This window comes from Leiobunum rupestre, chromosome 5 (assembly GCF_980474605.1).
Source record: "Leiobunum rupestre chromosome 5, qqLeiRupe1.1.hap1, whole genome shotgun sequence".
In the NCBI taxonomy this organism is placed as follows: domain Eukaryota; kingdom Metazoa; phylum Arthropoda; class Arachnida; order Opiliones; family Sclerosomatidae; genus Leiobunum; species Leiobunum rupestre.
Window position 1 is genome coordinate 26,161,807 of NC_143388.1, and position 16,087 is coordinate 26,177,893.

The 16,087-nt window shown below is 40.0% G+C and overlaps 3 protein-coding genes across 3 annotated transcripts; 2 read left to right on the top strand and 1 right to left on the bottom strand.

Annotated features, from left to right (window-relative positions):
* Window positions 1-30: 30 nt before the first annotated feature.
* LOC149943989 (uncharacterized) lies at window positions 31-1,976 on the top strand. The gene is made up of 2 exons (XM_090176261.1): window positions 31-63; window positions 141-1,976. The coding sequence occupies exons 1-2, from the start codon at window positions 31-33 to the stop codon at window positions 1,974-1,976; spliced, it is 1,869 nt and encodes a 622-aa protein (XP_090032387.1).
* Window positions 1,977-7,685: 5,709 nt separating this feature from the next.
* On the top strand, window positions 7,686-10,173 carry Unc50 (Unc50 RNA binding protein). Its single transcript, XM_090174717.1, has 8 exons — window positions 7,686-7,767; window positions 7,830-8,018; window positions 8,078-8,103; window positions 8,166-8,231; window positions 8,592-8,712; window positions 8,766-8,905; window positions 9,571-9,675; window positions 9,742-10,173. The coding sequence occupies exons 2-8, from the start codon at window positions 7,843-7,845 to the stop codon at window positions 9,876-9,878; spliced, it is 771 nt and encodes a 256-aa protein (XP_090030843.1). The 5' UTR covers window positions 7,686-7,767; window positions 7,830-7,842; the 3' UTR covers window positions 9,879-10,173.
* Sec3 (exocyst complex component Sec3) lies at window positions 9,871-14,519 on the bottom strand. Its single transcript, XM_090174716.1, has 19 exons — window positions 14,396-14,519; window positions 14,104-14,261; window positions 13,916-14,046; window positions 13,494-13,859; window positions 13,302-13,427; window positions 13,138-13,239; window positions 12,944-13,076; window positions 12,774-12,883; window positions 12,470-12,710; window positions 12,169-12,389; window positions 12,004-12,104; window positions 11,835-11,939; window positions 11,649-11,775; window positions 11,498-11,581; window positions 11,276-11,429; window positions 11,057-11,202; window positions 10,350-10,472; window positions 10,223-10,294; window positions 9,871-10,169 (listed from the first exon to the last, which is right to left on the bottom strand). Exons 2-19 carry the CDS (start codon window positions 14,225-14,227, stop codon window positions 10,017-10,019), a joined length of 2,619 nt encoding a protein of 872 aa, XP_090030842.1. The 5' UTR covers window positions 14,228-14,261; window positions 14,396-14,519; the 3' UTR covers window positions 9,871-10,016.
* Between the last annotated feature and the right edge of the window lie 1,568 nt (window positions 14,520-16,087).

Below are 16,087 nucleotides of genomic sequence, written 5' to 3' on the forward strand. Positions count from 1 at the left end.
TTCGTTTCGTTCGGCAATAGGTGACTATCGATGGAAGGACTCTCTCCTGGCCTTTATAATGAGGTTGGAGACGTTGTCCTTCCCAGGGGAGGTGTTACGAAGGCCGGAGAGGACCTCGTATAACTCCGCTTCCGAGAAAGGGACATTGCATCTCGCCGGTGGCTGCTCCAAAAGTGGTTCAGGCTGATATTTTTGTTCCGGGCCGAGCGTTGGCTGAGGATGGATACGATATTGCGGCCTGGGTCTGTGGCCAAGCCCTTCGCTCCTTATACGGCTCCATGCAGCAATCGCTTGATCACATCGCGGAGTACGGTGCACGCTGGGGGCTCAACTTTCAGCGACTCAAGTGCCAGTTTATGCTTTTCTCCAAGGAGACTACCATCCCAGGCGATCTCACTCTCAGTCTCGATGGCACTCCCTTAACCAAAGTCCACTCGTATAGGTACCTCGGTGGTATTTTCGACGACCGACTCACATGGAAGCCTCACGTCGAGGCTCTAGCCTCCTCTTCTCTCAAGCGCCTCAATCTTCTGCGTACTGTCTCAGCGACCGGTTGGGGTGCCAGTAGAGGCGAGCTAAGGCTTTTGTACACCCACCTCATTCGCTCCCGGCTGGATTATTCCAGCCCCCTCTATGCATCCGCAGCCGCTCCTCTGCTCGCCTCTTTGGACAAAGTCCAAAACGCTGCTCTACGGGTCATCCTTGGTGTGCCACGGTCTACACCCATTGTCCTAATGGAAGCTGAGGCCGCAATTCCACCGCTGAGTTTTCGTCGCACTCTTTTGGACCTCCATACTCTTGCTCCATGTGGCACAGCGGATACCCCGACGTTTTATCCCGCTCTTCTGCGGGACAACCTGGCTCAACTGGAGGTCATTGAACATCGCTTCACCCCGGATCGGCTTCCTTTTCTGCTCCGGGCGTGGAACTTGGCTAGGGAACACAATCTCTCCTGGCTCTTTCATTCCTACAGGGGTCATCTTCCTCCCACGTCCACTCCTCCCTGGGAACCTCCCAAGGTGACGGTCATCTCCCGTTGGCTAACTACTCGCAAAGGTGACCTCTGCTCGGACGCGCTACGACAGTTGTTCCTCGCGACGCTCGACATCTACGCCAAAGACGCGATGGTTATTTACACTGACGGGTCTCTCGCCCCGAACTCGGGAGTCGGGGTTGCCGCCTTCGCCATTCCTTCTCTCGGGGTCAGTGCTCGGTCTCTGGTGGATCCTGGCCATCCCATAAACAGGATAGAGCTGTTGGCCATTCAATTGGCACTTTCATACGCTTCCACTCATCTTGAAAGTTCAATAGTCCTCTGCTCCGACTCCAAAAGCGCGCTCACGATGTTACATTCGCGTTCAAATAATCCGGTAATCACTACTATTCATGACTTATGCGACGGGTACTCCTACCCAGTGACTCTTTTGTGGTGTCCGGCTCACGTCGGCGTAGTGGGCAATGAAACGGCGGACGGTCTCGCGGACGTCACCAGTCTTCCGCGTCCCTCCAAGGTGGACTTTTTCCTCCCGGCTACGCTCTCCGAATTGAAATCAGCGTGTAGTAAAGTGGTTACCAGTGCTTGGTGGGATTCCTGGCAGACCCGCGCCACCTCCTACGCGCTCAGGGAAGCGAAGCCTAATCCGGGCTCTCGCGAGATTATGCGGCGTCAGCTCCCCAGGCGGGATGACACTCTTTTGGCGCGTCTCGGCTGCGGATGCCTTCCCACGAAAGCAACTCTCTTCCGCTTTAATTTGAGTAGCTCGGATTTTTGCTCGAAGTGCGGGGCGGTAGATACCGCGGAGCACATTCTCTTCGCCTGTCCATCCCAAGTTGCAGCACGGCGAGGTCTCCTTAGTAGTCTCCATAAGAGGGCTCTTCCCGTCTCTCTGACGGGTGTGTTGAAAGCGGTCCACGCCGGCTTTTCAGACGTTATTTCCGCCACTTGCGCTATACTTCGCAACGCTATTCGCACTTGATAACTTTCTGCGGACTATTATTATCTCGTTTCTTTTTTTTTGTTTGTTTTGTTCTTCGATTTGTCGCGTATTTTAATTTTTGTTTTCTGTGTTCATTTTATTGCATTGTTCGCTTTTAGTGATTGTTAATTTTTCCATTTGTTTTATTTTGAATCTGGTGCGCTTGGTGTGAAGGCTCATTGCTATATACACCAATATTCATTCTCGTTATTCTGCCCCCCCTCTCTCCTGGCCAGACTGAACTGTGATCGCTTACCTACCAATGAAAGACTTTTCCTTATCAACTTAAAACAATCGAATGCTTGTACTAGTTGTAACACTCAGGAGGTCCAGACAGTGGAGCATATTCTGTTCTCCTGTGTTCGTGGTCAACCAGTTAGGCCGAGACTTTTTCATGCCCTAAACACAGGCAGATATGATACAAATCTACAAGGGGTGAAAACCGCGGTCCAAAACGGAGACCTGGCAATCATTTCTGATATCTGTGCTATTTTTCGCGCGGCCAGTATTTTTTAAAGCGCAAGTAGAATACAAAGCAGACATAAATAGTCATTTTTTTTTGTTAAAAACAAAGCGGGAAAAAAACAGTAGAAAGGACTGCCAACTTTTATCTTGCTGTATATATATTTTTTCTTTTTCTTTTGTTTTTGAGTATCTGTATCAGGGTGTGTATGGTGCGAAGACCTAGTTGTCATGTGCACCAAAATAAAGTTTATTATTTTTGAAAAAAAAAGTGACTATGATTTATGATTTATGATTTATTAATAGACCCGTATAAAATACCACTCTTTTGAAACAGAGCGGCTCACCACCATATGTGGGCGCACGGTCAAAAAAACAAAAAAAAAAACAAAGTTTCAGTCGGAAATAAAATTACAGAAATTTAAAATTTAGAATTAAAAACTAAAGACGAAAAACAATTATAGTTATGGTGATAGTTCATATTAACAATTCAGACTACGTCATTCAGCTTAGTATTTCTTGAAATAGACTAGTATATGTTTCACCATGTTCAAATGCCCGCACCCTCCCGTAAAACCTAACATGCGCCATTCTAGGATGTCCTCAGCCACTTCCGTCTTCGGGCGGTGAAGGAGAATTATGTGACAGAGCTTCATTTTCCCAGCCGCAAAGCTTACAAATGTAAAAGTGCTACAAGTTATTGCGACGCCACGTGTCCTTAGCACGTTTACCCTTTGCATAGATCCTATCTAACTGGTCTACTCTCTTAAGGAGCTTCGTTCTAATTCCAGCCTGTCGGAGGTTTCTGAACACTATACCAGGAAGCATGTTGGCCGGCAGCAATAGAAGGCGTCCTAAATACTTTAATTTGCTTAGCGCTTCACGATCCCTCATTGTGCTCCAGCCCATTTCTCCCTGAACAGCCGCATTAGCCGAAAAGGGTCCCGCCGACAGGGCACTACGACCCGCTTCTCTTTGGGCATAATCCAAGGCCTTTAGCGTCGCATCCGAAAGAGTAAGAACCTCATTTGCATACGTCACCGCAGGGACAGCAACGGTTTTCCACAAAGTACGGTTCACGGTATACTTATTGTACGAGTTTTGTGCCAGGTTTTTTACCGCCCATCTTAACCGCGTGGCCTTTAGGGTCAACTCCCTTTCCTGTTCCTGGATATAGTTGTCTCCTTTCGTAGAGAAGAGGACGCCAAGGTACGTATACTCCGTGGTAACAACAATTGGTACATTATGTAGAAAGAACTTATCACTGGTAGCTTCTTTTCCAAAAATCAAAACCTTCGATTTAGCACTTCCGAAGTGCAAACCCTGGCGATCCGCAAAAGAAGAAGAAATGTTGAGGAGATTCTGGAGATCAGACGGACTAGTAGCCAAGAGAAGGACATCATCAGCAAATAACAGGGCAGAAACACGTAATCCATCTTCACCATTTACGAAAGCTCCAAAGGCAGAGCTTTCCAGCTGATCAGCCAATGCATTGATGTAGATTGAGAACAGAACTGGGGAGAGAGGACATCCTTGGCGAAGCCCGACGGAATTTAGCATTGGGGAAGTGGTGACACCCTGTGCACTATATATGCTGGTAGCGCCATGGTACATGTTTTTCAACTTTTCAATCGTTTTATCTCCAACGTCGAGACCGCCTAAGGTTTGCCATAATTGAGGAAGCCGAACGCTATCATACGCCTTTTCTAAATCCAAGAATCCACAAAATAGTGGTCTGTTCGTCAATCGATACACTTCAATGAGTTGGGTCAGCACAAAGAGGTTGTCCGCTATTCTACGACCATGACGAAATCCATACTGTGACTCATTTAAAAAGCCATTAAGCTCCACGTAAGTGGTTATCCGTTCTTTCCAGAGAATAGCGTAAATTTTGTACATAACAGACGTCACTGCTATTGGCCTGTAAGATTCCAACTCGTCTGCTGGTTTGTCTTTTCCCTTGTGGATAAGACTAACTCGGCAAATCTTCCAATCGGCAGGGATGTCACCAGACTCTTTTATGTCATTATAAATATAGCAGAGGCAATTTAGTGCCCGAGGACCAAGCGACAAGATGCTCTCAGCATAAATTCCATCAATACCCACAGCTTTCCCACGTTTTAACTTTTTAATTGCACCTTCAAACTCCTTTTGGTGAAACGGATCGTTAAGTTGCTCAGGGGATACGCTTCTTGGTTCTTTCGACTCTGGATTTCTCACGGACGAAGCACCAACAGAGCGGTTCAACAGGTCATATTCTAAGTCAGATATATATTCTTCTATACGTGCAATCATTGCTTGTTTCTCGTACAGTAGGACTCCATTTTTTCCACGAAAGCCAGTTTTCTTAGACGCTACAGAAGAAGCACTTTTCCGAAGCTTAGACAAATATTTCCAAAACTTTTTTCCCATTGACTATCTTTATTTTTCGAGCTACCATCTCCTTAACAGCTTTCTTCGTCTGAAGTAGGGTGGTCCATTTAGCACGGATAACATCTTCAGTTTGCCCCTGGGACTTAGCTTTCCTGTGGTCACGGCTAGCCTGCTGTCTTGAATGAATAGCCTTAGAAATCTCTTTATCCCACCATTTCTTTGGAAAGACACCACGTTTCAAAGTCTTCGAGGGAGACTTTTTCGCTAGGCTCATTCGAACAGCTTTCAACAATGCTTCAATAAAGGTATCATAGCTAGAAGCACTTGTTAGACCAGAGGCCCAGTCTTCCATCATATCACGAAAATTCGCCATGGCCTCTTCGTTATCAAAGTCCCAAAACTCCTTTTGCGTGACACAACTAGGAGTCGGAACTGGGCAAACCCGGGAACCAGGATTTGTTTCAATTTCACATATGACCAAGTTATGATCGCTTCCCAAACTCGACTGCCCTGTTTCGTCAATTTCCATAAGTAAGACTTTTTGAACAATATTTTCACTAAGGAGAATGTAATCAATGGTAGACTTGCTGGTCCGATTGTTCCATGTCGTTCGTCCAACACAACACTCCAACATGTTACCAAATGTGAAACCATGTACTTCCGCAAAAACTCGCAGCAGCTCACCATTATCACACTCATAGCCATCAAACTCCGCCAAATGACCATTCATGTCACCACCAATACAAAAGCCTCGAAACCCATTTGATGTGAATTCTAAGATATCTTCACTTAAGCATGTATAGATTTTCTCATTCCATACTCTAGCTCCTTTTCCAGTAGCACAGTAAACCAAGGGAATAGCCATGTCCGGTTGGGACTCATGGGAAAACCACATATGCTCAGAGCAGGTCTTCAGTACCTTAAGCGAACCGTCGTTACGAGCAAGAACTCCAAGTCCACCAGCTTTTTTCACACTACCCACTCGATTTACTCCAAACCACGATAAACCAGGAAGCGTAGGTGGCAAATTGCCGTCCCTCAAATGCGTTTCTGACCGGCAGAGAAAGTCCAATTTATTATCAAGAATTGTTGTGGTAACTTCCATCCACTTTTGTTGTGAGGATGCTTGCATGTTCAGGTAACCAAACTTTATAGAACCCTTTACACTATATACAGACACGAAAGCGGTACGTTTTTTCCCACGTCGATTTCCTCTGCGTACCTTGTGAAACCGTCTTCGAGACCCATGGAAGATGGTCACATCAGAGGACGGGGTGACTTGCCGGCCTAAAGAAACTGGTTCCCCGAAGTCAGGCCCGGTGGCACATTTTTTGATGCACCACCACTTCGGTTGGACTCCACGGAGAGACCATTCGAGTGCGGCAACGTTTCTGTCTTTTGAGTGTCCGGAGGCAAACTCTGGAGAGCGTTCTTTGACTCAACCCCACCACTTTCCAACGTTGCCGGGGTGCTTTGCGACTTCACTCTGTTAGTGAGACGTTTATTCTTCCATAGTTGAAATTTGTAGAACATCCTTTCCTCAGTAGAGCGGTCTGGAGCAAGCCTGACCTGTCTATATTCCAGCACTTGATTGGTTCGTAGTCTATCTGACGCATTTAGAATAATTTTCCTACTTTCAGCACTATCTAGCTCAATCAAGACAGGTTTATTTATCTTCCCCATACGTCTGCCAAACCGGGAACAACTTTTCACCGCTAAAGGTATATCATTACCAAGATCAAGATGTTTCCTTAGCCAATTTTCAGCTCCTTCAGGCGTATCCAAATCATCAAAGGACACTCTGAAGGCCACCATATTAGAGGCTAAAGTATCCACAGTATACGACACTTTGGTAACGAGATTAGCGCTTGAATCTGCAAATTTCTGCGATTGTTCCATCATTTGATCATTAAGAGTGGCCACCTGCTGAGACAAGACTTGAAAAGACTCCCGAATTCGATCAGTCTCCGCCTGTTGATCTTGAACTTGCATATTATCGATTGATATCTGTAGCCTTTCGACTTGAATCTTCAGTTCCTTATTCATTTCTTCTTGATCATCTTGTCTTTTCTCAAGTGCATCGTACCGTGCCTGGAATATTCTATCCCGTCGTTCCAGTTCGTTTACCAGAGTCGTCTCCACACTCGCCACTCTGTGTTCCAGTATGGCAAACTTCGACGACAACATAGACTCAATGCCATTTAGCAGCACGTCAAGTGAAAAACCGACCACGCCTTGTTCTTTCACGACCATACCACCTTCAGCATTATCAATAGCGGCCACCTCCCCAAGCACTGGCTTCCTTGGGGTCACTACCGGGGTACGGTCTTGTCGAATGGGGCGCGTTAAGGCGTTGCTGGTACCATCATCATCCTTTGGAGACACTATTTCGTCCGTTGAAAAGCACTTCATACATTTAAAAGAGTCCTGAACATCGCCTGGAATTGTCCTCTCATTGTCTACCACCACACATTGTATCGAGGCACACTCAACATGGTACCAGTACAGACACTTTTCACAGCGAATCCACAGATCCTTGAAACCAGTGCCTTTATTCAAAGTACATTCATATTTGAAACAGGTCTGGCACTTTTGACTGTCATCCTTACGCAGAGGACGACACTTTCGTAGACCATAGACTTGAGACATAGCTACAAAAAACAACCCTACCGCCCGCTAGACGATGCCTCTTACCCCGTACTTTGTAGAGGGCGCGCCGACTAGCAAACGGCTACTCCGCGAAGCCGAATACTCTGTAAAATATATACCTAATATATATTTATTTGCTAAGCCTAACTTTTAGAAATGGTTATATAAAAACGAATTTGAAAAAGAGCGCGAGAAAAAAAAATTAATGCGACTGCGCGTGAGATGATCAAAAAATGGCTGCTCCCATGTGATGACAGCAACTTAATTAGTTGAAGTTTCCTTTTACTGGTTTTAATAAACATAAAAAGTAAATAAATTTAATATTTAAAAAAGGAGGAAAGTTTTGTATCTTTTCTATTTTGATCCTAGATACCATATAAACATGATTTCCAGAGGTTCATCATCCCCACTTCCAATACCATCTCCAAATAGAATGGAAAGGCATTCAGCCACAGCGAAAAGCCATAAATTCCTGCGCCGCCTTGTTCATTTTCGACACATGGATTTTGAATTTGCCTTTTGGCAAACTTTGTACCTATTCCTAGCACCCCAAAAAGTGTAAGGTCCCATACATATCGAAATTGCTTAAATGCTAATAAAACAATGTAATCCTCTAGGTATCGCAACTTTCAATACCGGAAACGTAATACAAATTTGTCATTTATATCAACACAAATTTAACAACAAATTTTTTACCATTTGCAGAAACAAAGGATCAGTTTGCTAGAGATGACCCAGCCTTTCTTGTTTTACTTAGCTTTTGGCTAGTTGGTATGATATGATGAATATGGAGTAGGTGGATACTTTTAGCATGTTCTGGGATTTTGCTGTAGGGTAAAAAGAGTAACCTTTGAAGTCATTTTACTTGTTGTGTTGGCAAATAGTTTGAGAGAGTAAAAACTTTTCCCATTACGGCTGTCTGTAGCAGATTATTTTATCAGTTTAGTCATTTTACTCTTACTTTTAAGTAGTAAAATGCGTAGCCATAATACTTTGACCTTGACGAATAGTTCAGGGTGTAGAGTAATTCTCTTCACCAGATCAAGCGAATAGTTGTGTACACCTTTTGTTCCAGAACAGCTAAATATATCTACCTAATAATTTTATATCTAAAATGCTTTTTTTTTACAGCTTCTTCAGTTGGTTTTGCCATCGTACTTGGCTTTAATTTCTTCGAGTTCCTAAAATTTCTTATGTGGGTTATCTGTATTGACTGCGTAGGAATTGGATTGCTCGTTGCTACATCTTTGTGGTAATAGAAGCTAACACATTTTGACTCAATAATCCAAAAATATTTTTTTCAAGGATACTAAGCAACCGTTACTTGCGTAAACCATCATGCACAGACCAAGATGTGGAATGGGGCTACGCATTTGACGTACATCTCAATGCATTCTTCCCTCTTTTAATCATTTTGCATGTTTTTCAACTTATTTGGTTTAGTGGTAAATTTCTTTAGAGATTTAAGGACTAATAAGCATGTGCGAGCCTTGATTTTTGGGTTTCGAGCCAAGCTTTAAAATTTTATCCAGCTTTCGAGCTTATAGGCTAAGCCTAAAAAAGGGGGTTTCTAGTACTCAAATAATTAGGATGAAAGCTCTATCACTAGGTTCTACTACTTCTTCATTAAAAGAATATTTGCTGCCAGAGCTTTTACGTTTATTTGAAGCCATATTTGTGAAGTCTCAATTAAAAACTGGCCATACAAGGGGTTACAACTAGAAAATAGTTCACTGATGCACCACCAAACAACTGACAATAAACATCTAGGGCACCCTACGTTATGTAACTTATGGTTTTGGTTTCCTTTTCTACATTTAAAATCAGTGATCAATCAGAAACAACTAGAACTTGTACCTCACCCAATAAAAGATCTTTAGGCAGACCAAAGGGAATTTTGTTAGCTTTTCCCACCATTTTTAAAAGCTCCGGAGTAGTGCCTTGGTAAGAATAATTGTTTTGAGTACTCGAAAATTAAACCTAGGCCTCGATTTGATGCTTGAACCATTTTCGAGCTTTTCAACTAAAGCTTGAGCGAGTACACAAACAAAATCTAGTACTCGCACATGCCTAACTAATATAAATACTAAAAGCAGTTTAATTTTTATAGTGCATTCTGATTATGCAACCTCATTTTTCCCACTTTTAATTGGCAATTCTCTTTGGCTTATAGCCATTGGATATTATGTTTATATCACATTCCTTGGTTATAGTGGTATGTATTGGAATAACCAATAAATAGTATTACCATTAATCTAATTTGCCATCTTTTCAATTTCAGCTGTCCCTATATTACAAAGCACTCAAGTTTTGCTATATCCACTAACACCGCTAGCGATAGTGTTTTTGTTCTCCTTAGTCTCTGATTGGGACATTTCTTACACCGTGATGAAATTTTATAAACGAAGAATTAGCTAGACTGTATTTAATGCAATATCCAAAATGGAACAAAATATCCTCTTAGAGAGGATTTAGAGATGATAATGACTTAAATTATTTTTCTTTTTGTACATACTTTAAATAAAAAATTTCCTTTCACAGGGCATGCAATGTTTCTTAATGCGATCTGGCAATATCAGAGAAAAAATCTAATATATCATTGATAGAAAATTCAAGAGTTATCATAGCCCCAGGATAGCAGCTGCTTATCGATGATTCGATATACTTGTACTGCCTGATAAATTCATCCTGCATAGAATGCCACACAACCTGTGGGTTTCTCAATTAATACTAAATACAATATAAAATAATAAGATTCATACTTGTAATAAATTTTCCTCCTCGCATAAATGTTTTTCAACTTTGCGGTACAAACTTTCAAGACCTTTTTTAACCTGAAACCAAATCATAGTTAAATGCCTAAAATTAAAAAAAGTACCTTAAATATACCTCTTTATTTGGATATTCTTTTATAACTTTCCTCAATTCTTGCTTACTAAATGCTAGCTGATAGCTGACTTCCTCCCTTTTAACTCCTTGCGCAACCTTACTTTCGACCCCTTCAAAAAATTGCTAATAACCAGAAAAACCGCAGAATTAATTAAACATACTATCAGAAATTAAAATATGCCTCCCGAGAGAAGTAGCCATCTGGACCATAAAAATTAAACATGCACTATCGCAGTTTGTATTTCCCACCAAACTGACAAAACACCGCATCATGAGCCAAAATTGACCCCATGTATTACGCTGCCTAATCATAAAAAAGGTAGACATTAGGCGCTAGTGTACGCCGATATCATAATTTAATCGATACCGATATCAATTTTGAGTATCTTCCAATCAACTAGTGGCGCGTTCTGTCTGGTTTTAGAAAATATCAGTTTAAAATACTGGGAAAATATCGGTATAGAGTAAAATTGATAATTTACACGTTAACCGATTAATCGGCAAAATGGCGATATCGATAACCGATAACGATATCTTAACGGTTTTGGTCCATCACTATTATGCACTTTGATGTATTTCGCCTTGCACCATTTCATAAAATCAATAGGAGCCGGTGAAGGTACATGTTTTAAGTGCAGAACATTAGAAGCATAGTTAGATGGATTTTTCTCTCAAAAGACCAATTCTGTAACTATTTAGAAATTTACATTTAACTTCTCCAAAGGTCTTCCAAAATAATGAGTCACATAAGCCTGCAAAGCTTCATTGTATTTTTGTTTGGCTTCCTTTCTCTCATTTTCTAAGCAAGGAATCTTTAATTGATAAAGTAGCGTGAAGATGTGATGAAAATTTTCTACAATGGGGGAAAAACAAATTAACAAGTCTACGAAAAAGTTAAGAATACATGGAAAAAGTATAGGTATTACCCATCAGAACTACTTCGTGAGGGGTTTTCTGATGTTCAACTGCTATTTTGCCAATATTTTCAAACATTGCGTGCATCAGCTTGATATACCATCGGTCTAAATCAGCTCTTCTATCAGAGTTTTTGAATATATTTTCAGCTTGTTTCGCAAATTCCTTTTGAAACCAGAAAAAAAACTCAATATAAGGTTTATAAAAGGATTAAATATGACAATAATATTAACTTCAAAATTTTGAACGAATGGCAAAATTCCACATTTAGATTTCTTTGCGACTCTCGTCTCTTCAATGGAACGAATTTGCATTTGCTTGAAGGTAACAATTATTAAAAGAAGAGAAATAAACAAATAGTAATATGTTTGATGTAATATTTACCATAAAACGATCAAAATTACGTTTAGCTTGCACCAGGGCATTTGCAAATGTCATACTAAGAAATGATCCTGTATCTTGAGCCGACATTACATGTTGACTCAATCTTACCAATAAATAGGTAGAGAAGCTATAGAAAAACATAATTAATGGAAAGAAATTTGTACTAACTCAATAACAAAGACTTACAAGCCATCAACTTTATCATAAAAGGCAATAAAGTTCATTAGTTCGGGTTCTAGCCCAGAAAAAAGTTCACCCATCATTCGACGTAGTTCTTCATTAATTTGTTTGCTTTACAAAAAAAATCAATAAATTAAATTGTAAATATGCGTGGTAAGACGAGGGTAGGCCTTACTCTTTTCTTTGATTAGCCATTAAAAATTCTTCACTGCTAGTTCGACTCAAGCTTTGATGACTAGGTGCTGGACTTAAGACACTTGCTTGAACCGCGGATAACTGAAAATGTATTAGAATCATTTGAGAGGTAAATACTTTTGAAATTCGTGTAAGAAAAACAAACCTGACTGGAAAGGGAAGATGAAGGATGAACATCGGAGGTTAAGTGAAAGAATTTCAGACAAAACTGTTGCTCTGCAAGGCATATTGGTTCCAGTACACTTAGAATTCTATCTAATAACTTATCGAAGGCCTCTCTTTCAGCTAGATCCATATCAGAACCAAAATGTTCAGGATCCATCCCTAATAAAGCCTGTCTAGCCCTGGTAGTTTTGCCCGTAACATCTAAAGCATTAGAAAAGATAGTTTAAGTTGAACAAAATCGTAATAAAATTAATATTTATCTTTCTCATCTTTATCATTACCATATTTCCCTGATATTTTTTCTTTAGCCACTTCAAAGAAGAAACGTATTTCTCTATCATATTGCTTGCTCAAAGAATTGATGTAGACTTTCATGAGCTTCCCGTAACTACTAGGATCCACTTGTTTTAACCAACGCATTAGTTCGATGTACGGAGTAAGTTCTTCATGGCAATAGCTATGTACTGGTAGCGTCAACTGTTGGGAACCTGACCAGTTTAACGTTTCCCCAGTTTCATTGCCCTTGATATATTGAAAAATAATATTAAAACAATGAATCGCAAGCTTAAATCAGAAAGGAATTACCAAATGGACGAACATGTTGTTTAACTGATGAGATAGTCTGGTAGTGAAGCTGCTTCTCAATTTTTCAAATAACCTGAATTGCTCTTGAACTGCTGTCATCTCCCTAAGACCTGATTATTGACAAAATTATTATAGCAAGCATTTGACTTCTAGGGTGAACGCATAATTACTTGGATGAATTTGGGTATTCATGGCATCTTGCAAGCTTTTAACAGCCAACACAAATTTAGCAATGCCATCATGTGATTTCAAATCTCCTGTCAAAAGCGTATTTTGATGCTCAAAAGGTAAATCAAGTTGCGTCTAATAACATTAAGTACATTTACATTTCCAAATGTAGAATTTTGTTATATTTAGTTTTTACCACTATGTTATCAAGTTCTTCACATAAACGTTTATTATTTGAATTTTGTATTTGAATAAATCTATCTTTTTCTTCCATTCTCTGAACGCTATCTTGAACATTCTGAAAATAAAATTAAAGTAAAGTAAGGATTAAATAATTTGAGTCATCTCTGGTACAATTACTTTCAATAGGGAGCAATATGCATCAAGTCGTGTTTCAAGGCGGGAAGCTTCATCAATTGCAGATTGCAATATAAACATTAATTTATGCACTCTCTGCTCCGAAGCCATGATGGTGTGAATATTAATCTAAGCGAAAAGATGCTGTAAGATGTAAGGGTTGCAAAAGTCTTAGTGAAATTTTAATATACATACAGAATCAAGTTCTGCCAGTTCTCTAGCTAACTGTTCTGTAAAAGCTTCCGCATTGCAAATTGCAAATTCACTTTGAGTCATAAGACGTTCCAAATCCGCTTCTTCTCTTGATGTGAGAGCTTGATAATCTTCAGAGTCAATCAATTCAACTCCAACTTCCAGCTCCTCAGTAGCTTTAATGGTATCAGTGATTTGAACAACATCTTCTAAAATTGACTTCTGTATATGAACGAAGGTAGGCGTTTGTCGTGGTGGATACTGAGCACAGACTTTCCATAAGCAGCTGATAAAACCATTTTTCTCTTGCACACTACTAGCTAACCATTTATAAGGTCTTTCAAAAACTATTTCAAACTCTGCAGTTTCCTGAAATTATTTTTGTTCAGATTTATGCAAGTAAGAATAGACTATACACAAGCTACTTTAGTGCCGTTGTCTTTTCCATCAACCACTTTAATATCTTTAAGAGGCCAAGATGACTTTTTCTTATAAACATCTTTATCAGATTTCTTTACTTGGTAGATTGTAACCTGCACAGGCTTTTCTATACTAACTGCAGATAAAAAATTTATACATCTTAAATGTACGCTTCATATAGTCAGATGCTTACCAGCTATGCATAAAAAACTTGCTTTCTTCTTTTTACTAGCTTTAGCAACATGGACAACCCCTACCAATCTTTCATCATTAGGACGAAACACGTCACGTTGAAGAGAATGACGAATAGCAGCCATTTAGCATTAAAATTGGATCAAAAAGGCATTATAACTGTAAAGTAAATTTTAACAATTAATTACGCCCACTACCAAAGGCTTAGAGCCTAATCAAACTTATCAAAGACATTCCTCTATAGAATTTTTAAAAACGCATTATTGAATAAATTTGAGTATTTGATAACTTACTTTAAAAACATCACAATTAAAATATTGCATAATATCGTGTTTTTCAAATAATTTTGGGACAAACGTGTTATATTTCGTATTATTAAATACACATAACATCGGGGGGGCAAAGAGGAAATGTTAGCAGACTACTTTCAATTTCTCGTCACATCCAACTTGATTATGCATTTTCATTAAAAAAACACATCATCAAAGTTGGCCGTGCAAAAACTGAAAGCAGGAGTTACCGGTTATTTTGCCCAATTGATTTTGCCAGTGCCTGAAATTTTAATTATTGTACCATATCCAAAAAACTATCGAATTCAGAAATAAATTATCGTGCGCCTGAGCACAGGTGGTAAATTTGAATTTTGTGTGAAATACCGACGGGAAATCCAAATTCTTAATAACACTTAAAGTTTAATAGATTGAAATCTTATGTTTAAAAGTCGCAGTTTTTCAGCAAATTTAAAAATTATCGAACATTATCGTACGCGCTAGCTCAATTATCGAAAAATATGTACTCTCACTACAGACTCCAGAGCCTGAAATTCTGGAAACGCAAATGCCTATTATGCCTTACAAAAGCGTGGGCGGCAGTGGCGTAACTAGGAACCCCGCCCCCCACCCCCGCAAAAAACAACTCGGGGCCCTTTTAAATAGCACCGATTTTAATCATAAACGTTTGGGGGCCACTAGTTCTCGGCCCCCCCCCCGCGCCGCGGGGTCTGCGGGGGCGCTATTTAGGCCACTGCTGGGCGGTAAGTTTCATTCTCGTTGAAAATTCCATCCCCCCTCAAAAAGAGAGAAGATTCTCGAGGGACGCTGGGTAACGATACCGCCATCTAACGTGAGCTAACGAGATGAAAATATCGTCTGCTATATCGTAAGTTTTACAAGGCTTAGATATTAAGTGTTGTTAGACATGGAAGGGTGGGACCATTGAATTGGGAATAATACTGCTAGAATTACAATTACGATTTCGGTTGCCATGGTTTCGCGGGACCTGTTCTGATAAGACTGTACGAAATTCATCTTTATAATTAGGTGGTAGCGCCATCTATATTTTGTAAAGTTACATGGCTAAAAATAAATAATTATTAGCTAACTCACCGTAACTTGAGTTAAAAAGGATCGTGTTGACAGAATAAAGTTATTTTTAAACAACTTCAAGGGTTTGTTTGTTACGAGAAATCATACATTTCAATTTCGCATCAGATTCGCGAAAAAAATTCAATTGCAATATAGTTGCCACCACTAGAGAGAGAGATGCCGCCACGGTAGAACGATAAAGTTGAATATGTCTCCTTATTGAACGAAATTGGTCCCGCGCCAGCCAGATTTAGTTGTACCTCTATTTATTCCCAACTCAATGGGTGGGACTGGGATGACCCCTATTTACCTAAGTTACTAATATATAAAAAAAAAAGATGTAAGTTTATTTGTTCAGTCAAGAACTGCGTTATTTAAAACATATGCTTCAGTATTCTATACCATTTTTATTTATCTTTAATGCCAAAATTCCTAAATACAAATTTACTTACTTCATAATTTAATTATAATTAAAATTGATCAAGTTTGAAATATCACAAACTAAAGTCCCAACTACCACTGATTCTGTGAGACAAATGCACCCATAGTGGGTTCTATGATAATTTCTTCTAATCTAATTCTGGTACAGTGGTACAATATAGTACCTAGGTATATGAAAAC

Excerpts from the sequence above, each read along its gene's own strand:
- LOC149943989 (XM_090176261.1), top strand. The coding sequence starts at position 31 with ATGGAAGGACTCTCTCCTGGCCTTTATAATGAG. Across the intron at positions 64-140 it reads CTCCTGGCCTTTATAATGAG|GGACATTGCATCTCGCCGGT; the intron begins GTTGGAGACGTT and ends CTTCCGAGAAAG.
- Unc50 (XM_090174717.1), top strand. The coding sequence starts at position 7,843 with ATGATTTCCAGAGGTTCATCATCCCCACTTCCAATACCATCTCCAAAT. Across the intron at positions 8,104-8,165 it reads CAACTTTCAATACCGGAAAC|AAACAAAGGATCAGTTTGCT; the intron begins GTAATACAAATT and ends TACCATTTGCAG. Across the intron at positions 8,906-9,570 it reads TCAACTTATTTGGTTTAGTG|TGCATTCTGATTATGCAACC; the intron begins GTAAATTTCTTT and ends TAATTTTTATAG.
- Sec3 (XM_090174716.1), bottom strand. The coding sequence starts at position 14,227 with ATGGCTGCTATTCGTCATTCTCTTCAACGTGACGTGTTTCGTCCTAAT. Across the intron at positions 12,390-12,469 it reads AAAAATATCAGGGAAATATG|ATGTTACGGGCAAAACTACC; the intron begins GTAATGATAAAG and ends CTAATGCTTTAG. Across the intron at positions 11,582-11,648 it reads GTAATTTTGATCGTTTTATG|CAAATGCAAATTCGTTCCAT; the intron begins GTAAATATTACA and ends GTTACCTTCAAG.